Source organism: Pempheris klunzingeri, chromosome 6 (assembly GCF_042242105.1).
Source record: "Pempheris klunzingeri isolate RE-2024b chromosome 6, fPemKlu1.hap1, whole genome shotgun sequence".
NCBI lineage: Eukaryota > Metazoa > Chordata > Actinopteri > Acropomatiformes > Pempheridae > Pempheris > Pempheris klunzingeri.
In genome coordinates this window covers 13351410-13377424 of record NC_092017.1, presented here as the reverse complement: position 1 = coordinate 13377424, position 26015 = coordinate 13351410, and the positions used below count along the sequence as shown (strand labels likewise).

At 40.0% G+C, this 26015-nt stretch overlaps 1 protein-coding gene across 1 annotated transcript in view; it reads left to right on the top strand.

Moving 5' to 3' along the window:
• The first annotated feature begins 232 nt into the window (after nt 1-232).
• LOC139202882 (disintegrin and metalloproteinase domain-containing protein 10) overlaps nt 233-26015 on the top strand; it is a 28684-nt gene continuing 2901 nt past the window's right edge. The window contains exons 1-12 of the mRNA XM_070832478.1: nt 233-333; nt 503-621; nt 1044-1199; nt 6535-6620; nt 7441-7563; nt 11467-11559; nt 11927-12095; nt 18767-18930; nt 22159-22327; nt 22460-22604; nt 22999-23182; nt 25527-25626. Coding sequence (XP_070688579.1) covers nt 266-333; nt 503-621; nt 1044-1199; nt 6535-6620; nt 7441-7563; nt 11467-11559; nt 11927-12095; nt 18767-18930; nt 22159-22327; nt 22460-22604; nt 22999-23182; nt 25527-25626 — 1576 coding nt within the window. The 5' untranslated portion in view covers nt 233-265. The remainder of the gene's footprint in view (nt 334-502; nt 622-1043; nt 1200-6534; nt 6621-7440; nt 7564-11466; nt 11560-11926; nt 12096-18766; nt 18931-22158; nt 22328-22459; nt 22605-22998; nt 23183-25526; nt 25627-26015) is intronic.

The following is a 26015-nucleotide window of genomic DNA, read 5'->3' as shown; positions in this document are numbered from 1 at the left end:
TTAATGGAAAAGTGCTTGTTAAGATCTTGTAAATATAACAATAAGGGCTTATTTTATGATGTGAGGTGCAACAGCATTTAGTTTCCTGAAGATGAACATAGGAGATGAGAGTGGGCATCCCTGTTGGGTTTCCCTGCAAAGTGTGAAGCCCTGTGACATGACTGTAATGTCTTCCTTTTTGGCAGGGGCTGTGAGTGGCATCAGTCCATATATAAAGCATTATGAGGGCTTGTCATATGACAGGGAAGATCTTCATAGGCAGCACATGAGGGCCAGGAGAGCTACACAACCTCAGGAATACATGCTGCAGCTGGACTTTACTGCTTTCCACAGGTACCTCATTCTTTTCTGTTTGAACACCCTATTCCCATTCCTAAACCAGCAACAAATGTCAACCATTAATTGTCCACATTTGCCTGCCGCTGATAGATCTACAAATCTTTCACTACACTACAAAGCTTTAGCCACATCTGTGAACTGTTTGTGTTTTTGTTCCCTCCAGAACTTTCCGCCTGCATTTGAAACACAATGCAGCATCATTTACCAAAAATTTCATGGTGATCGGTGAAAATGGTTCCACATCAGTTGACCTCTCCCATATATATTCAGGAACACTAGAGGGTGGGTATGGCAAGAATATCTGGCCTACTGGGGACTGTTTACCTGCTATTCAAGTTCAAGTGAATTTACCGGCATCAAAGCTTTTAATCACCTAATATCAACAGTCATTTATAGTAAATGGTGAAACATCTGGGCAAGCATTTGGATAAACATCTGTTCATGGCAAAACATTCCTAATTATCTAAACTTACTGAGCTGTGTGGAATGAATGAGAGTCCATTCATTGTGTCTCTTGCCTCATATCTCAGCTCCTGTATCTCACTTATGTCTGAACATTGCCTCTAATCTTTAAGCTTCTCTCAGTATCTTATCTAGTTATTCTGTCTGTCTGTCTGTCTGTCTGTTTCTCATTTGGCTCTTATATCTGTTCGTTTTCACCTCCCTCGCCCTGAAACATTCTTTCCCTTGACTTGGTTTTGCAGGGGAAAATGGCTCAGTCTGCCATGGCTCTGTGTTACAGGGTCAGTTTGAGGGAACCATCCATACAGACAACAGGACGTATCACATAGAACCAGCACATAGATATACCAGAAGCCAAACAGATCACCATTCTATAATCTACCATGAGGACGATATGGGTAAGACTACCATTAATTTTCCATTTTAGGAAAAAAGTTTATAGGTAATAGGTAGTAACCGACCTGTTGTGTCCAGAATAAAAAAATAAACTGAAGCTTGTGCTTCTGCACACTGAAATTGTCCAACTGACACACTCCAATAACCTCAGCTGCTTTTCCTGGCCATTTCATGATGATGGCAAGAGCACAAAATAATTTCTTCGCTACAGCAGATCTCCCCCACCAATTTGATTAATGTCCCTCTTGGCAGTCTCACAGAAAGACAAATAACTGCAGCAAAATGCATCTCCTCCCTGTTACTAATCCTCATCACTCTGCTCTCATATGGTATCTTTATAGTATCTGCAGCCTCAAGCTCTAGTACGAGCAAAGGTTATTAGGGGCTAATGAACTATCTGTACCCTTAACTCATAGTAAGAGTAGAGTTGTAGTGTAACAGTAGAACCTATTTAGGGCTCTGAGGGGGTGTTGAGGCCCTTTCTGGGCACATGCCAAAGAAAAGATAAACCGAAGATGGGGTGACTTTTGAAGGAGGAGGAGGAGAGATGGGGGCTGAAGTACCGAGGAAGGTATGAAGGTGAAAGAGGAGGAGGAAAGGCTACACTACTATTGCACTTTAGTTTCTAAAGGGTAAGGAGAGAAGAGCATGTAGAGGATCTTGCAGGGTTTGAAGGCTATGGAGACAGTTTCTACGACAACAGATTAAAACAAAATCTTAGTTGGGTAATCATGTCGGATTATGATTTGGCCAGCTGGTAGTCATAACTGAGAGCTGTATAAGATGAATCAGTGAAAGATTATTTCCAAAAAAGTATTTTACTGGAAACACGCAGATCTTGCCAGACCCCCCCTCATGTTTGTCCGTAAGTCTACACAGACTCTGTGGCTGCCTCCCCCCCCCCATGCCTCCCGCCATTTCTTCAACCCCTCTCACGACTTTAGCAACGTTTACATTAGATAGCGTTGCAGCTGACAACATCCTGTTCTTTCATTCACCGGCCTTCATATCTGCAGGAAACTGTTAAAGATTTGGTACATGATATTTCAATAAACAATCAATTCTTCAATACAAGCGGTAAATTAAGACACGAAGGGCTGACATAATGTGTCCACTCCTGTGTGTATTTCCACTTCCTGTGGTTGTCGTCTGGGGGCAACAAAGGGTATATAATTAGCTTGCTGTCTCCTGGATGAAGGATCATGAGATTTCTCAGATCTGGGACACAGGCCGTGGCCCAGCTCCAATGATATCAGGACACGTGGTCACAATCACCACCTGCTTGGTCTGGTTGAAGATCAAACTTTTTACAGGCATCATTCTACATATTAAAAAATAAACAGTAATAATGATTGAAGTATTTTTCATTCATAAGTTTTATATCATTGTGAAAGATGAGTAGCTATTAACATACCTTTAGATAAATCAAGAGTAAGACACATACTTTAAACACCATCTCTTAATGTGTAACTCTTGAGTTATTAATTATTGTTTCAAACTGAGAGTGAAGTTTCACGTGATCTCTCTGAGTTTGTCGCACAGAAACCTTCTCAACAACGAATTGATATTCCACACACATAAATCTGTCACATCTTCAGTTTAGCAATTACTTAAATGATTAGTCAAAAATATATTTCTTGATAATATTTATTACAAAATTGTATTATACAAGCATGGAGGATTTGAGAAATGTCTCTGTGGAACACTGGCTGAACTCCCTGTGTTGCAGCAATGTCTTAAGGCCATCAGTCTTTTGCGTGAGTGCTGAAGAAACAGCTGTTACAGTTGTTGCATGCGCTGCTGATCAGTGGCATTCTGATAAATCCATGAAAGGCTTCTACATAAATAACATTGTAATGAAATACATTTGGAAGAGAGCGTGACCGTTCCTAACAGATCGGTCTGACAGCATCATACAAAAGCTGCATGAAGCTTCAGATGCATAGAGGTTTCATCAATTGCATCAATGGGGAGGATGTGAGCTCATATAGGATATCTGGACTACATGAGGCAAAAAATCTGGCCAAGACAAAAAATCTCCCACCAGGCGTGCAAATCAAGTTATTTGTAAGAACCCTTTGGCCTTGTGTTCAGAAAGTCCACCGAATAACCGATAGATTGGAGGTTTAAATCAGTCACTCTTTATCTATATAGCATCAATTCATTACAAACATTACCTCAACACACTTCATATAGAGCAGGTCAATAACAAACTCTTCAGAGAGACACAATGATTCAAGGAATCATCAGCTAATAAGGGATAATAAGGCTAATAATGGTTAATGACTTAATGACTTAATGACTCTTCAGCAGCAATCCACAGGAACCTGTGAGAGGAGAAAGCACAAAAGCTCCACAGTAGATGCCAAGTTAGTAACATACATTAAAAGGACATGATGCATACAGATGGGGATGTAGAGGGGCTGATCCAATGCAGGCCTGAGTCACCCCCAACTACTGACTTCATCAAAAAGGACGTTTTGATCCCACTCTTAAGCATAGAGAGGGTGTTTGCCTCCTGGTCCCAAACTGGAAGAAGGTTCCACAGGAGAGGAGCTCTGCCTCTCAGAGAGTGAGCTCTCTAATGGGAAAGAGGAAGAAAAACTTTTGTGTAAACTAATTTAGAATGTAAATTCAGGTTTATGGTCATTTGGCTCTTGAGCTAACAAATGGGCCAGTTGAAGGCACTTGGAGGACACTTGGTTTGACCAGAGGGTCATTCATTGGGTCGTGATTTAAACAATGGAACTGTCTCGTTGCAGTACAGACATATCCTGGTTTAAAAACGACATCTCAACACTATATGTTTTTTTTTAGGCCAGTGTTGTCCCTGGTCTCAAGACACCATACCCCCTAACCATAATTCAGTAATATAGATATAGGCCTGTATATTATTATAAGAGCTTGAAATAATGGTTGAAAATGTCTGTGCGATTGTGTTGCAATATTCTGATTGTGATTGTTGGCATGTTGCTCAAACACACTGTAACTGTTATATACTCAAAGCTGGAGTGACATTCAAGAAGCTTTTTTACATTACTCTCAAGAGTAGAGCTAGTTTCCCACAGATGCTGAGAATGTGAGTCTTGATTGAAATGTGACACAGACTTTGCATTTGGGAAATTGTTTTCTTCTCCAGGCAGGTTTTGCACTGATATAGTTCAGCATTTTGTGATTGACCAAATTCAGTCAAATATTTTATTTGGTTTTTAATTGGCAAAACAATGAAATAAATTATAATCTTTGGCAACTTTGACAACACAGTTCAGGAACATTTATCTCGCACAGTATGATGGAGAAGGAAGTGACACAGAAACATACTGAGAGAGGGAGAAAGGAAGAGAGAGATGAGCAAGTAGAAAGATCTGGAAATAATTCTGTCAGTGGTCAGGTCGACGCCTTTTTGGCATTTAGTCCTCCACATCATCCACCTCCACCCCCACCGCCCACCTCCACTCATGCCATACATAGAATGAACTACAGGTTTGTGATTGGCCGGAAGAGTTTCGTAGGATGGTGTGATCCAATCATGTGTTTTGCCTGTCCCTCACTATAGGCCCATGTCTGATTCAGGGAGATGTTGCACTGTGTTTCACACGGACATGCATACACATTCACACACTTCAATACCCCCTTGAAGTTCTGCAAACGACATATGGACATTGTTATATCACGTGACTCGACTGTATGCTGTGGAATTCAAAGCCACTTTTGTCAACATTAATGTAGCTGGAATAGCTTGTTTTGTTCATGCTATAACCACAGGTTTTGAATAATCCCATTGAAAGCTATTGTTTTGATTATTTTGCATTATTACGAAACATTTTGCAGCAGTATACTTTACATTATATTCTCTCCCCCACATACATATGCAGATTCCCCACAGTCTTTGACCATAAACCTAACACAATCTGTTGCAATGATGTCCTTTTGGCTCATCACATTTTTGTGGAATTCTGTATTTCTGCCAGTGCAACAAGATGAACCAATTTATGCAAATGAAATGCCTCCCTTGACTGCAACCCCATTATCATTGCATCAGTCTGAAAGATGCAGCCATCCCAGAGGTGTTGCAAATCGTAGACAATGATGTTGTTTTAATGAAATCAAACCACACACCTAGCACAAAGTTTTCCACAGGCAGCACCATGACTTCAAGTCAAGGCCACAGCGCTGATTGCTAAATGTGGGTCCTCTATTTATAAAATGTCTGAGAATGTGAGGGTGCTTCTGCCCATGTTAGCTGCTTGATGTGTTCGTCACTAAGGAGTCAATTTCTATAGATTTATGCAGGCATTGTTTGAAATTGTTCTGTACAAGAAAGGTTAAAATGTAACTCATGGTTTAAATGTGAGATCACCGTGCATGTTTCCAGAATGTGAGTCACATGAGACCACAAGTAATACACCAACAAAGCTGTATCAGCTTACATAGTAAGTACATAGTTCATGTTTGTATTGTTCCTTGTGAGTTTTGAATAAACAACATGAACTTTGGTGTCTTAAATCCTGCAGTAAACTTAGCCTCCAGGAAACTAACCTTTCGTCTCCTCTATGACTGGGGTTGTAAAGTAATAATTCTGACCTTATATATCTGTTGAGTAAACCAGAGAAGTCATATGACCCCCTTTGTTTCAAACTTCGACTTAATATGTTTGTATGACCTTGAGGATCATCAGGAAACATCAGAATAAAACACTAATGCGCTTGATTAAAATCCATTTGTTGGATTTTCATAGTCTCCTATCTAATAATGATTCTATTTGCTAAATATTACCAAAATTTTATTAAAGTGCATGGACACTTCTTGAAATTCTAGTAATAAATTCTAATAATAACAACAACAATAATAATAACAATAATAATATAATTCCTTGCATGTTCAGGGCTCCAGTTGCTCCAGGTTAACACAACACATTTTCATTAATCATTCCATACAAACAAATAAGTTTCCAAAGATCAAACTGGTCCACATCATAGTGTGTTTATTTGTCTTACACAATTTCCTGCCTGCTCCAATAAATGAGCAGTAGTGGGTTGAAGCAAACTTTATAATAGCTGTAGTTTTACTTTGACACTGTACACCCACGTTAAAATGAGTCATTGACGGGTAATAAAAAGTTCACTAACTGAAGGAACATGTTCAAGGACAAAATGATTGGTGACAGTGTTTGCTTAGTGTGTTCCTGTCTGCTTTCTTGTTTTTGTTGACTGAAAGAGAGACAGAAGACAAGGTAGTTGAGACAAAAGAGTGCACAAGTAATATGTACATCATTCACACCTACACCTATGCTTTTATACTGCATGTTATCAAAGTGTCTGTTTTTGTATTGTGTAGTCCTACCCTCCATGAGAAGTGGCCCTGATGAATTCTGTGGTGCAGAACATTTAAACGTCCTTGCCCAAAGCTTCAGGCCCAATGAGGTAGGACAGTCCAGACATCACCTCAGAGAACGCACACACAAAAACACTGACAAGACGTCCTCCTCTGCAATATCATTTATGGCCAATTATGTCCAAACCAGGGAATTCACCAGTGTGTCTGAATCATCTGTAATAACTGACCTTTATTTAGGAGTGCACTCATTTATTAGGTCACTATTATTTAGCCAGATGAGTCACCAAGAGCAAATGACATGGTTTACATCCAGCAGGATGCCTTGACAGTAACAAAGACAAAGTTTAAGATTACTTAAGAAAGCTGCTTCTTTACAGGCGTAAACTATATTTACAGGAGCTGCTGCAGATCCAAACCCACCAGACAAATTTGATTGTGTTATAAAGTGATTATAAGACCAGGTAGAATGAATAGAATAAACATCTGTCAAATCTATTCAGCTAATCTCTCCCTTGGGTGCTCTATTTATCCCAAGGTCCCGGTGTTCTTTGTCAACAATGGATGTTGGGACCTTGATATAGATCCATTTATAACAACATACCTGCCGGTGGAGATCATTTCCACTGCTAGGACAAGAAATAGTCTAAACAGATGTTCCCAGTGGAGCCAAGTTACCCGTCCCCTCTCCCACTGGGACATGTTCCAATTATAGTCCAAATTGAAGTGACATCATGTTTTGAGTTGTTTTCATGGATTTACAAAGAAAGGACAAATTACTCTCTGTTTCTAAGGAGAGGTCCAAACACGAGCTTATCATTTAGCAGACATACATTATTCAAATCTGCTTCCTGGCTTGTGTCCCCTTATCTGTTCATAAATAATTCTTCTGTACAATTTCATCCACAGGAGGCACCAGCGAGCCGGTTGAGGAGAATAGTCGATGAGTCGAAGACCAGCTGCCTGCTCCACCTCTATGCTGACCACCTCTACTACAAGAAGTTCAAGTCTGTGGAGGCTGTTGTGGCTCAGGTGATTAGCTCAAGTCTGCTGTCTATAAACATCATTTATCTTGGTTTGACTTTGACAAGACATGATATGTAATGAAAAACAGAAAACACACGCCAGTTTTTAAGCATCAATGCTTCTGTCAGTTGCAAAAGATTCAACACCCTAAATGTGAAATACCTGTTTTAGCTAAAAAAAACAACAAAAAGAGCTCAGTGGTGGTTTAAAGCTCTGAGTCTTTGCCCTATTTTAAAGACTGTTAACCTCTTCACAGTGACGCATTTCCATGCAGCTGATACCTGAGCTGCCTGATGTTTCGGGCCTTAGAGAACACAAAGTACACTAGATCGTTTATTGGGTACTGCAATATCCAATAAGAGCAACAAAACACAAACAGATTTCTCAGACTGTTGGCTGTGCTGAGCATGCTTTGTTTACAAGTCTGTCCCCAAATCCAGTGTCCTGGATTTTGGGTACATGGTGCAGCAATCAAAGTTCACTTGATCTAGTTCTCAGTCCCAAGTAATAAACTTATTTCCCCAAAACTAGATCGATTTTAAAAGGATATCACATCATTTAGCACTACATCAGTAATCTTTATTATTTTGACTTGTTTCAAAACACTGCATTTGTTTTTGTGCTGAATTTCCCTTGATTTAACTTAACTCACCTAATATGATAAGTCTGTGATAAGTATAATGATTTTACTTAGCCCTTACATACATACATACATACATGCACACACACACACACACACACGCATAGAGAAAGGTTAAACCACATCAGCAAAATAAACACAAAGCAGCTGTTTAAAACAAACCATAGATTGAGCAGATCTGATTGGAAGGGGAAGGCTGTTTTAAATTTTGGGAGCTACAGTCGCAAATGTATGATTCCCACTGGCTTTAAAATCAGAACAGGGAACAGATGAAAGCCTTAATCTGATAATCTGTTCTTTTAGGTTATTAATAAAATTATCAAATCTTTATCTTTTTTTAAGGCCAATGAACGGGGGGATTGAAGAAATGTGGGACCAGCAAACAAGCTTAGTAATATGAGGTTCAAAGTTCAAACGTTGGTCAGAAAGATTCTCAGAGGTGGTCTTAGTTTTGTCAGAAGTGAGATGAAGTATGTTATGAGACATCCAATTTGCAGCAGAAACTATAGATAGTTGTGAAAGGCGATGAGGTTATTGAAGTTATTAGGTTTGACCAAAAAGTAAAGCTGTGCATCATCAGCATAGCAGTGGTAACAGCTATCATTGGAGAAGCTTAGCAGATGGTCCAGAGGTAACATATACGTATAATGAAAACAGAATAGGTCTGAGGATCGACCCTTGTGGAACTCCACAGTGGAGAGGAGCAGAGGATACGTGACTGTTAATGTGAACATTGAGGTGTATGTCAGACAGGCATGTGGAAAACCATTCAGTGTTCAATAGTGTCAGAGGCACCCGATAAGTCAAGTAAAACTAAAATGGAATATTCCTCTATATCTGCATGCATAAGAACAGTTACTGTGGGCAGGGCCATTTCAGTGCTTGGTTTTTGACGCCAGGTTGAAATATATCAAAGACACTGTGATATCAGTCTCCAACATCTCTGTGAAATATATTTACTTATTTTTATTTTTACTTTTTGGGCTGGCTTTCCTATAATGGCCATCATCTAATGACTAACCATCTAATGGCCACATGCCAGGATCTGCATAAACTCATACAAATGTTGTGGCGTTGCACATGGCAGCAGTAGGGAGGAGGTTGTGAACCTTGTCGGCATATGGCTAAATGCATATGATAGAGCAAGAAGCATCGGTATCTCCTTCTCTTCCCCTCAGCTGTACTCTGCAGCTCTGGCATGTGTAGTATAGTGTAGTGTAGTAAGTAGCAACTCTATAGGTGCAGCTTATGAAGGGCAAGCTGCAGTGTAGTAGCACAGATGGTAGAAGTTTTGAAAATGTAAAGACCTCCCTCTTGTTGTTTAAAACATTTCAAACCCTTTACCCTGTGCTTTTGACCCGTGACCTTATTAGAGCAGCAACATTTCTGCCTCTGAGCTTCACTGAGGTGTGGCCAGTGGGTGAATAGAAGCACTAGCATGATATTCAGAGGAATGTGTTTTTTCAGCTTGTGGGACACAAACTTGAATTTACAGGTACAAAGTTGATAAAAAATAGTGCTTTTTTGATTATCCGTGTTGCCTGCCCTGCAATGAACTCAGATTTGAGTGACAGCCTGCTAGCGTGGCTATATTGCCTCAGTACAATGAGAACGATAGAAGTGATTTATTTCATTTATTTTTTTGTAAGTTTCCCTATCTGAACAAACTGTCACTGGGGTCAGAGGTCACCTGACATGCTTTCCTGTTATTGAGATCAGCCTCATACTGATGTGAGAATCCAGTGACATTACTTGAACAGAAGAACCGTATTTCAAATTAAAACCAATAAACAACATGTTGTTATTATATTCCATATTTGATAGAATATTGTAAAAGCAGATGTTTAATTTTATCATATTATTTTAGATTAATATTCTCAGCATCTGATCCAGGTTCAGTTTGGCACAAGTTGCATCTAGGCTTTTTTTAATCAAATTTTTTTGTGGTCAAAGCAAGGTCATTTAATGAGTACGACAGTCCGTCCTTTTGTTTTTTGTGGCCACACTGTTATTCTTTCTGGTCTTTCTCCTGCTGTTCGTCCTCTCATCACATCAGATTCTTTCCACCTTAAACACACACACTTGTTGTCCTTGGTTCAGTGCCAGACCTTTGATGCACCGGGTGAGAAAATATACTGTAAGCGATGCCATGGTGTGATCTTTGCGTGTAAGTAGACAAAATGCTGTTGGCAATCACTGCTGACCTGGGTTTAGTTTCTCATGCACCCAAGGTGTCAATATTTACATTTATGGAAATTTCCAGCAGGCTGTGGTGTACGCTCATCTCCTCCTGTACTGTAAAGTCTCAGACCCTCACATGTGACTTATTTGCACGTGCCTCTCTGTGTGACCGAAAACACCCTGTGAATAGCCTCACTTCACAGATCACATGGTCCGTTTATGAATCATGATCCAGACTTGGTCAAGTTCAGAAAGAGCCAAATATATTGTCAAAAGGATAAAATGCAAAATCTACTATGAGACACTGTTTTCTGATTGTCATTTTATTATCCTGTGGAGTCAATGCCTACAGTGGCCCTGAAAGCTCAATGCACCGCAATTTAAGTAAAACACAATCAAATACATGCAACACAACAGATAGAAATAGTAATAATTCAACTAATTTGTCAGAAAACATCAGTGAGTCTGTGGAGGTTGTGACAATCTTCATAGCAGCTAATATTATCTCCCCTGTGGTGACTGTACAGTCATTTCCCAGACAGAAACTGTTTGTGTTGCCACTCAAAACTGCAAAGCAGACACAGTTCTAAATATTATTATCATTTTTACGGCGCACTTTTACAGCACACCCTGCATTGTATACCACCCAGGCATTGCACTACACACGTTGAGAAACATGAGTATGTGACAAATAAAATCTTGAATTGTGAATCTTGCAAATAAGAACAAACAACCGAATACAGAAAACTTCAGTAACTATCAGTATGTCACAAATGAGCCACAAACCATGGCAACAACTCATGTGTCTGAGCATCTTCATCAGTTTTTAGGTCCCCTGGCATGGTTTGTTTTGCAACTTATGTTCCATTTGATTATGTGCTACTTGCAGTGTTTTCTGTTTTTGATTTTATGTGCGTGTTTCGCTTTGCTGCAAGTTGGACAGGATATCGTGTTCTGCATTTGCTTGTGTTTTGTCTAGTTGCATGTGTTTTCAAGATGCAGTGGGTTGAGCTCTTAGGGCCTCTTAAACCTCAATCGATCGGAAACAAGAGATGTTATTTTCTCACATAAATAAATGTTTTTCTCAGGTCGCCTCCTACATGCGAGCTGTGAACGACATCTACGACAAGGTGGACTTTGATGGAATAAAGCTGATCAACTTCAAAGTGAAATCTCTCACTGTAAGATCCTTCTGCTTTCAAACAATGACACGATTGTCCCCAAATCTGAGAGTGACGCACTTCACATGCAGGTCTCTGATAACTCCATACGACCAGTAATCCTGGCTTTCACACATTTCACACAAACATGTCATGACCTCCTTTTTTTTAGAGTGAATGGAACATTTTGGAAAGAGCCTTTGACTGAGATAATAGGCTTAATGCATCAGTGCAAGGCGGTGCCCAGATGTCTTCTTCTACAACTGAGAATCAAACTGGGACAGACTCTCAGCTGTGGAGGAGTGTCTAATTGTTTGTATCCTTGCCTGTAAAAGGAGCTCCTCCACAGATATTTGATTCAACAGTGAGTCTGGCTGTCTCTCTGCAGGTGGTGACAGAGGAGGATAAGAAAAGTCCTCTGTATCCTCTTTACATCGGGCCTGAGAAACTGTTGAGTCTGTACTCTGAGAACAACTGGGGCAACTTCTGTCTGTCCTATCTGCTCACCAACAGAGACTACAGCGGAGTGCTGGGGCTCGCCTGGGAGGGCAAGGCTGGTGAGTAGGACTCACTGTGACGCACGTGAAATCACAAACATATGTGCTCACACAAGTAACACACACACATATACAGTGGGTTAATGCTTTGAATATTTGTCTGAGAGCACTGAGAGAAGTGAGAATCATAAAGTGTCCTTAACTTAATTTTGCTTCAATGGTGATGCCACAAAACAGCAAGTTGATATAGTAAAGTAGCTTGTTATTTGTTCACTTAAGCTTCAATCTGACATATTGACTCTCTCTGCCTTTATCATTTAAAAACAAACTCCGTCTGCACATCCAAACATTGTTAAAACAGTACAATAGTACACAAGGCATGTTTATTTTCATTTGAATGAATGATGTAGACATAGAATACATGGAGTCTGGGGTTTTATTGTGTAAACATTATATAGCTTTTAGACGTTTTGGAAAAAGATCATTTTAACTTAAAGGGGAAACAAAATGGGGAAAATGCAAATTAGTGGGTTAAATTGTCACCAAAACCTTAACTTAAACTGATCCTGAACCCAACTTTTGTCAAACTTTACTTTACTTTTTACAAAAATATTACAATGGAAGGTGTGGTGAATTTCATTGTAAAGATGAACAAGAGAAATAGCAAACACTATTACTTTTTGTAGGATGATATCACAGAGTTAATGTACATTGCACTACATTAAACAGATGAATGATACTACAAATAAAAAAAGAAAAAGTAAAGTAGAGAGGAATTTGAAAGTTTTTGTGAAGAACATATAGCGGGCTGACCAGAGACCTGAAACAGATAATAGTAAGCCCATGTAGAAAAGTATGAGACTTGGAACGTGAAATAGTGTTTTCCTGCTCTGCCTCTCTGTTTGAATCTCTGCATGAATCTCTGTTGATGCATCAATCCGCTCCTTCTCTGGCTCCCAGGACTCCCTGGCCTCCACATGATACACGCTTGCCAGAGGCCACGTTCAGCACTTCTACACATACTCACAGTTTCCAGATCAGTTTGAATTATTTGACCCGTGAAGGAGGTGAACCAGAGGTGATGGATTTTGTTGAATCAGCTTGAACTGCAACTGCACGAATACTGATTATAAAAGGAGGAGGTTTCTGGAAAAGGAATCAAATTTGCACAGGGAAAAGTGGAAATTAAGCATAAAAAAGGTATAAATACTGAATTACCTACTACCTGTCTCGATAATTAGCTATGGTCTATTAAAGAGTTGTAATTTGTCCAAACAGCAGGAAAAATGTATTTAAGCTTGAGCTTGTTTTCCTGGATCAAAATGATGCAGTGGCTTATAGAGTTGCAGGCTCCCATTTCAGGCTTGTTTTGGTTTGAGAGACCAAAAACAAAACCTGAGCGGACTCCTCAATTAACTATCCCTGGTGATTTGCATGTAAAGCTGCCTTACCCTCTGCTGTTAGACACCACAACACCATGGACATATTTCACTACTTTGTTAAAATATTATTTTCTTATTCTTATTGTTTACATAAAATAACAACCATATATCACATTTACAAAAAAAGCAAATTACAGTCACAAAATGTCAGTTAAAATTGGTATTAATTATTACGGGCAGCTGACATTTTCCTACAAAATAATGTATATGATCTGCTTTAACATCTGAAATGTTGTATAAGAACTTTGCACAAACTTTGTCAACTTGCATTTAATTTGTAGGACATATTTTTTGACGTAAATACCTAACTTTATTACAAGAAATGTGATTTTAACATCACCCACGTCTCTCAGTCCGCTGACAGACTCTCTGTGTGTTGTGTCGTTGTTGTGCTGGAGGTAGTTGGGCGTATATGTTGTGGCAGGAGGTTCTTCCTGCTTGTTTCTATGACATTGTCTTGTACGCAGCATTTGATTGGCTAACCTGAGGGGCGTGAGAGCAGACCACCACAATCACATGTGATTAGGGAGCAATGAACCTTCGACACACACACACACACACACACACACACACACACACACTCATATAGGACAAACACATACCACCAGACGTCTTAGTTAGGATTGGTGACTACATTCCACAGCATGAATCGCCATGGTGACATCTCACATGAGGTATACACACACACACACACACACACACACATTGTGGATTCATAGTGGCAGTAACTTTGTTGTGACTTTTCATTCTCATGTGACCGCCCTGAAGAATGAGCAGACTATTAAACATGGATAATGTTTGGCCTCTAGAAACAGATACGCTCTAGCTCAGTATCTCCATAACCCACTTCCACCAGTTTATTACTGGTCTTGGGTAATGGAGGGCCTTAAACCATGAGACCATAAACTCAAAGACCCTGATGTCACTGCAGACACACACACACACACGCTGACACACACACACACGCTGACACACAGCCCCCATCAATCCCTCAGAACCTCACCTCTAACCTCTCCAAGTTGTGTGCTCATACGCCAATGTTGAATGGGGGGTTGGGGCCTAAACGTCTCGTGCCACGCGAGCTTTCTCACCAGTGAAATTCCTTTGACAATTGAGGCACAGATAGCAATTTTCTACACAAAGGTTTAGTGTTGTTGAGGGAGTTTATTAATGTCATTTTCCTCCTGGGACTACACACTCATAAAGAATAAAACAACAGTCTTACCTTAAATATATATTCTTAAAAGGTTGATTTATAATTAACCTTTTACCTTCTACTGTTCTGCCCATGGGACACTACTACTTTGTCTTTCCCTTACTGCCAACACTATGGAAAGTCACCTGAATATGAATTTATAATAGACATTTGGATCATTTAGCCTCACGGTTTTCTCATGATTGTAGTTATTCAAATTGAAAAATAATCCACACACAATGCACGGCAGTGTTCAGCTGAAACCTTACATATATAGTGTCCCCCTACCTTTACAGTACAACAGTCTAGAGGACCAACAATGTAATAAATCTTTTAAAACGTTATATCCTAAATTGTTGTCTAACAAGTCTAACAAGCAAACCAAGTCAAAACAACATTTGTAGGCAAACCATTCCCATTTTTGGTGTTTAAAAGAGTACTCCACTGATTAGGATTGCACACCTTGTCAGAGTCACAATGGATAGTTTTAGAAAATGATCAAAATCAGTGCAGTAGAGCTACAGATATTAACCATCTTTATTCTATGCATGCATCTTCTTTGTCAAGACCTGGTGACTCAATTTCCCACAATGGCTAAAATATCCATCCAGGCATTAAAGATCAATTAAGGAATTGTAAAAAAGACCTCTTTGACCACTGATGGATTTATTATCGTCAGCACTTTGACATTGAAGCTGTTTTCAGCGTTTTAGTGTAAGTGAAGCCAAAGAGAGCGAGCTTGGCCAGAGCTGAGAGGCTGTGTTATGCTCGTAGCGGCTAATGTAGTCTTGTGCCACTAGCCTCAGGCTGAGCTGAGGACCGGGCTGGTGAACCCACTTCTTTCTTAATCCACACCCCCCAGATTTTTTTTCATTTTCCAACTTCTAGTCTTAAATCACTTTATAAAAAGCCTTTCTTAACATTATTCATACATGCAGAAGCACTCCTCCAGACAATTAGCCAGCACAATTATAATAAACATGTTTGATTTTTATGAAGAGAATCTGAGACCTATACTTGTGAGGACCTTCATCATTGACATAATACATTCCCAAGCCCCATTCCCTAACCTTAACATAAACCTAATTCTAACTTTAACCTGAAAACCAAGTCTTAACCCTAAAACAGTCCTTTGAAGTTGTGACAAAAATCTTCTTACTCCTAAGGTCTAAAACTGAAATTGGTTCTTACAAAGATAGCTGTACAAGTATGCACACACACACACACACACACACACACATACACATCCACACTCACTCGTCAGGTGGCGCTTTTGTTTACAGAGAAATAAAACTGATGAGTCCCCCATTCAGACCAAACATAATCTTTTTAATGCTGGAGAAGCCAATTCTGAAAAACATAAGGAATTAATCTCATGCTTCGTAGTCCTGAAGTAGTAGGTGGAGTAGTGACTCTGTCAGCTTCACACCAAAGTCTGCTAGATTAAGCAGAACAATCAGACTGGTTTCAGCCAGTTTAAGCCAATTCAAGTAAAGGCAAAGATGTTATTATCCAAGCTGTTAAACAGCCACTGGATTTTGCAGCGGTACTTCTCATTTTATATTTGCTTTTGTTTGTCACTCTAAGTAAGCAGTTTAGCTGTTACTATTAATTTGGAGAGGCTTGTAAAGTTGTCACCACATCAAAGTCAGTGAGAAAAATATCACCACATTTGATATCAATGAGGCAAAGACACAAAACTAGATCTCAGTTCCAGGTTGAATAGGACCTGAGATGTATTCCAGAGAGTCAACTTGATCTCACAATGCAGTGAATAAATCTATTAACATTTGCACTTTCAAATGTGGGGGTCATTGAACTGTGGAGACAAAGAGAGCAGTGATGGAAAGTCAGCAGATGCAGTCACGTTACTCACTGTACTTTTTTTTTGATGTCCAGTGTAGAGCCACTGTAGTTTTCTGAGAACTTTGGTCAGTGTTACTAGAATTGCTCACCGGGTCTGTTATTGTTGTTAAGGTGTTATTGGGATACTCCAACTCCCCTCCGGATGTTTATCCAAGGAAAGACTTCCCCTTCACTATTGTGTTTGATCACGTCAAACCATGTGAAAGAGTCCTTGCTGATGTTAAGTGATATTTTATGAGCAAATATTTCTTTAAGTGGATGTTACTGCGTGTGTGTTTCTTGTTTCTGCGCATGTGTGTCTCACTGTGCGTGCTTGTTTCCTCCTGATGGTGAGTGTCTGCATTGTGTTTAAGTGACCTGAAGGATCGTTTGTTTCTCCGAAACGTGTTTGTCCAGAGAGCTAATAATAGGAGTCTTTGATTACGGCTCCTTTCTGTGGCGAAGACTGGAGGGAGGAGGGGGACGAAATCGCTGCCCCCCCTCCCCGCTCATGCTGCCAAAAAACACAGAGCAGGCCTCCTAAGTGAGCTCTTTCTAGGAAACCCGGCTCCTTGAATAGCCCATCAGGGGGGCCATTTTAGGTCAAAAGCGAGGAATGCCGGAGAAATGCATCCAGAATACTTGATTAACATGGCCAGGGGAGTCTTTCCTGGAAAAACTGCCCTATTTTCACTTTTTGCAGTGAGGTGTACAGTTGATAATGATAATTCCTCACATTTTCCTCCAGGTTTTTCACTAAATCTCAAAAATGTCAGTGTGCTTTCTTATTACTGGCAAAAGCCATCATGTGATATCAAATATCAAGGGATAAAATGGACTCATGTTCCTGTGTTGTCACTGGCAGCCTGCTTCACCTGATATATGATGGTAGTGTCTTACCTTTTCTCCTAACTCTAACAGTGCTCTCGTTGTTTCTACAGCAGCAGAGATAGGGGGCACTTTTGTTTTTACTTTTCAACCTCTAACTGTCCCTCACCATTCCTGGACGTCACAGTTACGCCCACTGTGTAACAAAAACATGCCGGTGTGAGATCCAGATGCCCGCGACTGGTTCCCACAGTCCCCAATGACACAAAGTGAACTCAGATTTCTCTGAAACTGGCACTGAATATCTTTAACAGACACGTACCTCACAAGCCATTCTGCTGCAAATGGTACTGCTGACCACATTGTGTAAGAGATGTTATATAAAATTCACGTGACTGCATGTTTCCTCCAACATGAACCACACAGGGGCACAAACGGAGGGAACCAATGAACAGTCAGGATGTACATGTGGAAATGACACCCACATTGGTTGAAAGAATTGCTAGTGGCAATAAGTGCCAGGAAAGTAATAAATGAGGAAATTTTTCAATAGAAACTGTTATTTCTTCAACTAACAGGTTGTTAGCAGCATCCAAGGATTTAATTTATTCTAATTGTCGTCATGTACAATAAGAACGATTAACCCTGTTTGTGGTTTTGTTGAGCCACTTGAAGTTTAGTTTTGAGACAAGGACTTCGCTATATGAGCAGTCTCTCTGAAGAAGCACATCATACTGTAGGTGCTCAGTTTGACCAATCAGACTGGTTTCTGTAAAACTAGTCCTCTGACAGGCTCAGCTCAGAGATGATGTCACAACCCAGCCATCCACCCATGTGAATAGGGCCAGCTGTTTGAAATGGTAGGAATGGCTTTCAGGGATATTATGTAAACCCAAAGGCAGTGGAGACCATCGGAGGCCAAATGGCCCTGCAGACTTTGATGTGAAACTAGAGGCGCTCAGCAGGTCTGTTGGCCTGTCTGTCTGCACCTTCCCAACCCAGAGCCTCCGCGGTCGATAACGCTTCAGTAGCAAAACATTGTTGGTTTAAGGTATCTCCAGTGGCACAAGGACTGTTATACAACCATACTGCACTGCAAAGTGACAAGATGTTTTCAGTGGGTCTGCAGCTCTTCTCTGATTGGGCAGTTGAATCTGCAGGATCAACACAGCTATTGCAGGTGAATTTATGTGCTTTTTCAAAACCTATATTTCCATAACCGTCTTACAGTGCAATTCTCACTGTAAACTAAGCAGTATGATACATAAGCCACATATAGTGCTGTGGAGAAACATTAGATGACATAAACGCTGCTTTTTTATTACCTAATATTTACTTTAACTGTCATTTACTCTACATGACCTCAATGGAAACCAAACCTGTAAACTCCATGTGTATCCCCTCATATGTCTGTGTTTCAGGTAACTGGGGAGGAGTATGCTCAAAGCAGACCACCCTGCGTAACGGCCAGACTTCCACCTTGAACACAGGTCTGGTCACAATTCAGAACTACGGACAGTTCCTGCCTTCTCGACTCGTCCAGCTGACCTTCGCTCATGAACTCGGCCACAGCCTGGGATCTCCGGTCAGTCGCCATCACTGAGTTTATAAAGTACAAACGACATCTGTCTGGTACTGAATAAAGTGGGAGTCTTCAAAACTGGCTTAAGAATATTGCACACGATTTATCCTCTGATCCTGATTCTGGTTTTACAGAGCTCAGTTTAAATATGCGAACATGAAATGTCATGATGTCATGTTAATCGAATCCTTGAGCTGCTCACTTTCACTGGTACATGACCACTTCTTATGCCCTGCATTATAATTTTGGAAGTCATATTTCAAATAAAACTTTTCCAGCACACATAGACTAGTGCTAACAATTGCACACAATTGTCCAAAATCACTGAAACTGCACAATGAAAATCTTGTTTTAGGGTGGATTTTCCCTTTAAATTGATTAGTATTAGTATGATTTGTAGACATCACTAGTAATATAATAGCACATGTAAAAAAGACAAACTTGTGTCCTTTTGTGGATGTTTAAGATGCTACTGGAGGACTTTATAGACTTTTTTTCTGAGCAGACGTAACTTAGCAGTGTATTCACAAGTGTAATTGACAACATTGCAGGATCCTGGTATTGTGAAAGCTTGTTTGATTGACGGGCTTACTCTGCACTCAAATTGAATGAAGCCATTGTTTATATTATTAGTTACACCTGTGATGTTCTTCCATAACCGTGATAAAATGTTTGCTGTGTCTATTCAGTGCAAGTCTGAAACACTGAGCGCACGACAGCGAGTTTTAAACCCACTTCACAGACTCTCACAAGGCATGCACGGCTGTTTGCACTGCACCAGAACAAATTGTCTGTGAATGGTTCACTAATGTGAGCATTAGAGACCTTGGCCTTTATTGACTGTCTCGTTTCATGGATACCCTTGGCACAACCTCAATGGATAATCTGAAGTACAAGAAGAGGACGACCTCTGATTTCTCTCTTTCTCTTCACATTTATTCTCTGTTCATTTTCATATTCGTTCCTTTACAACCTCATCCCTCAGTTTAATTCAATTAATTATTTAAATAACTCTTCAAGGCCCAAAAGAGTAGAATTTAATATTTATCAGAGAAAATGTCCTAATTTCCGTATCAGAACTTGCACGACTCTGTGGTTTGGAAACACTAGACTAAACTGGCTAACTATATATAAATTAAAAGTAGTTAAAACTAGATCCACCTTGAGTTTCTTCAACACTATCCTTCTGTTTACACATTGATAGCATTAGTATTAAAAATCTTTTTTAAATCTTTTAAATTTGTAATGGAGTAGTTTTATTTGTGGTAATCGTTCTTTAACTTAAGGAAATGATCTTAGGACACAGCTGTCAACCACCCCCACCATAACAACACGCAGCTTATTTATACACACAAATGTATGCACCTCTCTCTCTCCACGTGAGATGCCTGCAACCTTTCTCCCACTGCCCAAAATGCCAGCAGTGCTCGTCAGTCTCTTTTCACCCTGCCTTCTGTTATCCACACTTCTATAGACCAAAGAGTCTTCTGAGGCGTTCCTGAGCAGATTAGTTCTGCTATGTCAGACCCTGCAGGCATTTATAAATTAAACTACCCTAAGTTTCTCCGGCCTGCTGTCCTGTATCCTGTGACAGGCATGTCTCATTGTTTCCAGGCCGGACAGGCTATAAAAGCACATGAAGAGATCTGAGCAGGGGCCTCACCTGAGATTTCTGGAGAGAGTTGGGTGGGCTGTGATTTAGAGTGAATTCTGGCTAAAGAGCAGCTTTGGTCTTGTGGCTTTCCAAACTGTGTGCTATGGATCAGTTTGCTGCTCAAGTGAAAGATGAAATGAAATACTGTAAATAGTTTTGTTTGTTTTCTTCACTTCTTTTGCTGTTCTGCTCCTTCCTTTCATTTCCTTTAGATGTTGCCGTGAAATGTTTTACCCATATAACACTGAAATTCAAGGAGCAATTATCCTTTACTACTTTACTACTAGATTAATATAATGAAAATTTGAAAAATATTCCCAGAGCCTAACAGTTTACTATTGAATATGATGAATACATCCAGCAAATTCACACATGGAAGTCCATACTTTTGCTTTTAAAATGATCAAATTGATTGATAAATTGATTGCTAAATATTTTTCCAAGCATGGTTTTGTTGATCAAATACACAACATAAAGTACAGTACAAACCATGACATCAGATTTACAGGAGACTTGATTGAAATTTTTTTTCTCTGCGACAGAAAAGTTACAGCTACAGCTACAGGAGTTTACAAGTGATGTAAACAGGCAGGAAATCTGCAGTCTTCCTTCTGCCTTTTCTTAGACTTTTTCCACCATGTTGTTTTCGTTATGACTGCAGCAGTATAGGGTTTACAGCGGTGGTGTACAGAGCAACTTGTCACTAATTGTAGTCTAAAGTATGCAGATGTTTGAGCTGAGATATTGCAGAATGGCTGAGGCTTTAGCCTATAAGATGTTAACTTAAGATACCAAATGATGACGTAGTTCCAATAAATAACAATAAAAATGAAGATCTATTTACTATTCTTAAGAAACTGCACCAAAAGTATTGTGTCAGACAGTTCTGCTCACCCCAGAGCTGCAGATATTGACAGATGTAGTGAGGATGATAAAATTAGCACTCACTGAATTAACCGAGAACAGATGCAGAAGCAGCCACATCAAAACATGTTCCCTCCACATGTGTCCACGTTAATTTCAAGCCCACCCTTTTGTCTCTTAATTCACCAGTGAGTTTGACATCCTGAGAAGAACGAGTTCCAGATAATGTTTCACAAATACATCTCTGAGCACGGCAGGAGGAGCTCCCTGTTCTGTCCTCCGTCTCTCCCATGTGGAACACGACATTCCTCTGCTGTTTCAGGGCCATCAGATCTTTTGACTGCACAAAGGATACTTTTCTTTGAAAATACAACAAAGATAATTTTAATAGTCACATAAACACTTGCTTTCTCCTGTTTGGAAGTAGTCAGTAATATAGCAGATGTTACTGGCACCATCTTTCACTGTGCACCCATGAAAAGCTACTGAGATCAGCAATAAAGAGACTTAATCCTCCCATCTGTGATTGTGATGGAAACAAATGGTTTCAGCTCAGTCATTTGTTCCCCCTGCTGTTTCTGTCTACAGCTGAGCACTCAAATATCTGCTTGTTCCATTTGATCACTGTGAAGATGGATAACGTATCCAGAAAAAACACAGAATTTTAAAGTTCATCATTATTAATCATTTCTGGTATTTTGTCTGTGATCCAGCACGATGAGGGCTCCAACTGCAGGAACCTCGGCTCCACCGGCGGTAAAGGCAGGTACCTGATGTTCCCTCACGCCGGTGAGGTGCGTGAAAACAAAGATAAATTTTCACCCTGCAGCATCAAACACATCAGCAAGATCCTGAATCTGAAGAAGGATGACTGCTTTGTGGGTGAGGAGGCAGACAGGAAGACAGGCGACAGTGTCTGCCTGCATGTTGCCTGTTGATCCGTGCGGAGACGGAGGCCAAATGTTTACACTGTTAATAAGTGCGTGTTTATGTGTGTCTCTTGTTTTTGGCCAGTCAGTGATCAGCCCATCTGTGGAAACCAGATTCTTGAGGAGGGTGAGGAGTGTGATGTCGGTCACAACGACACAGACCTCTGCTGCTTCAGTGCTACACAGCCTGTAGGGGTCCAGTGTCACCTCAGACCTGATAAAGTCTGCAGGTACAATACATACACATACATTTACAGAACATTTGCATTGTTTTAGTTTGACAGGCTTTTTGGCTTTTTATCACTTTCCCACACCACATTCATCCAAACCAGTGGTTCCCAATCCTGGTCCTGGAGCCCCACTGCCCTGCATGTTTTACATGTTTCTCTGCTCCAACACACCTGATGATCAGATGGACATCAAGCTCCACAGAAGCCTGATAACCACCTACTCATTTGAAGTAATTGTGTTGGAGCAGGGATCCATCTAAAACATGCAGGATTGGGAAACGCTGATCTAAACTATTTTATTCTACCCTCTAGGTGTGTCTGTGTTTTCTTTATATGTGGCTGTCATGTTTATCTGTCACCCTGACTCAATGTGTATGATGTTTTCATTCGACAGTCCGAGTCAGGGCCTGTGCTGTGGCCAGGACTGCAGGTTTAAGCCGACGGGTCAGAACTGTGACGACGAGACAGACTGTCAGAGAGAGAGTGTGTGTTCAGGCTTCTCCCCAGTCTGTCCTGAGCCAAGCTCCAAGGAAAACCTCACAGTCTGCAGTCAGGGCACACGTGTCTGTCTGAACGGGGTGAGGCAGCCACATCCATCACACACAACCCAACACGGATCAACTGCACTGGCCATCAAGCTAATGTGTGCTGCAAAACTGCTCTTGAAAATGATCTATGTTGAGTTTATTCTTGATTTTGGAAACAATCTCTCCATAAAGTCTAGTTAGTAGCTCCTCTGGAGCTTTCAATCTTATCACCTGATTTGTAGATGCTCATATTTCCATTTCACGAGCACTTGGAAAAACTTGTTCATATTGGCTGAATTTTTGAGTTTCAAACTTCAAGCTTCGCCTTTGAAATAGATATTAGCTTTGTTATTTGAGCAAGGAAATTTTGTTATCTCAAGGTTCAGATCAGTATAAAGACTTAGATTAAATGCTGAGCTAGTAAAGTTTTCTTAACTGGGAATTGAGAACTTTATTTAAATGATCATACCAGTGGCTTTACATGTTGGATGCCATTTATTACAGGTCACTTACACACAAAACATAAAAACACCTGAAACTACTGCTTATCACCACAGGTGCCGCCAAAGACAATGAACACTGACACAAACCAATGCAGACTTAATGTTCAGTCTGATGCATTACACAATTCAAGCAAGTTTCAAGCTAACTGATTTTCAATTAAATTTTCAACTTTTCACCCTGCTGCAGTGATGTAGAGCTGTACTACGGAGCGTGTCGGTACACTGTGACACCACAGTTAGGCGTGTTTACAAACACACTTCAGGCCATAATGTTGTTGATGTGGTCCGAGGTGTGATGTGAGACTTTTGAGATTAAACCTGTTAACATCCCTGTGTGGTTCTTAATTGGAATAAATACAAGCACGTCTTGGTTTACCATAGCTTCAAAAAGGTCATTTTACATAAGTGGTTAGAAAAGAATTCTCACCATTCAATGATTATTGTTTACATGGTGTTGTTATTCAGCTGGATTGATCCAGCTGGATTTAATCAGATCATTCACTGCCCAGCCAGTATTCTCACAATTCACTTAATTTCTAAAGAAAGCCACAATTACAGCATAGTATCTGATCTGATTTAAATCATGTCTCTTAACAGTGTGTGACTTCATAAAAAGTTTCATCTTGACCAAATGTCCTCCATTATTCAATTTCTTCTGATGTTACACTCTCCTGCAGGAGAGGCAAGTAATTTATTCCAGCTGTGAAAGTTGCTTCATCATACATTGTAGATATATTGCTCTCCAGAGATGCAATCTGTGTTAACCTCTGACAACCTGATCCAGAAACATGGAACACAGTAACTGGAAAAGAGTTTTCGGGGGATGCAGGAATGTAGTAATCCAAGAAATTGGATCGAAAAAAGAAGGTTGAGTTGTTGTGTTCAGATTAATCATCAAGGACCACTCACATTGTTTGTTTTACTGAAAACTCAAATCCTTCTTAGAATCAAATGACCCAAAAACAGGAAAACTGATTCATCTGTGCAAATAAACAAAGTCAAATTTTGGTTCAGTTCAAAGCTCCTCAAACTTCATGGTTATTTCACCCTTTGGAAGAAAATACAATTTGTGAAACCATGTGTGTGAAGCAAAGTAGTCACATTACAAAGATTGAACTGTCCAGAATGTGTTCTCCAAGTCTGTGCAAACAATTCATAAACAATTTTCACAATACATCTAATTTTAGCTCCATAAACCAGAGGTCTCCTTTATCTATGCTGAATGCATTGTGCGAAATGTCAGTGAAATACAAAATAAACAATCATAGATAAGCAAAAGCAAAAACACAAAGACATTTTTATCTGATAAACATCTTAAAGACTAACTTGGGCTGTGAAAAGCAGCATTTAACTGTTTGTCTCTGGTCCAAAGTTTCATGTCTGTTTCACCTGTGTGTGGTCAAAAGTGCACATCTACATCACAGCAGCAAGGTGAGAAGTTAAACCAATGGAGTTTAGTAAAAATAGGATTTTCAGCTCTTCAAACAATACATTTTTGTTGTGAGATAGTCCAGTTGGTGTTCTTGATGCAGTTGATGTTCTGTACAACAAAACTCAGGAGACTGAAGTCCTGTGGATACATTTTCATATCATCCACAAAGGTTTTTGCAGGCCTAAACTTAACTTTCTCATCCTCAGACTCATGTGAGCTTAACAGCCACCAATTACTTGTTACTTAACATAACATACAGGAAGTCCTGCTCATCGTATCAACCAAATACCCTGTATAGAGAATAAACCTCGACTTGACTCAGCTCTCTTAACCTGCTGCTGTTTGGCTACAATTTTGCTTGCATATTTCTTTACTCTCCCTCAGTTTTTCTTGGCTATTCGCATTTCTTCATTTCTTATAAAGTTTTCTTTTCAATGTGTGTCTCTGGTTCTCTCTGCAGGTCTGTACTGAGTCTGTGTGTGTGAAGCACAGCCTGCAGCAGTGTGACTGTCCAGGAGACTCCATGAAAGAGAAATGCCACATGTGCTGCCAGCAGCCTGGTAACTACAGGCCCATGTGTCCTCTTCTACTGAGGAATGTGTTTACAATTTGTATCCCAACACATCAGCCTGTGTAAATTTGCCCTGAGGTTACCCTTCTACATTATTGCTTTCAACACACATGAAGGTCTGCGCACAACATAAAACCTGAGGTCTTTTTGTGAAACATCACATTTTTACGATAACATGAGTCCTAGAGGTTTAGTATGTGTATAATGACACTACCATTGGAGGGCATCAAAGTCAGACATTTTCAAACTCTATATGTAGTGGCTTTAATTAGATACTGTACATGCACTGTGTTAATTAATTATGTACACATATTCTGAAGTTTTCAGTATGGATCTTTTGCTTGGGTATGCTGACCCAAGTGTGAACATGGTTAAGCA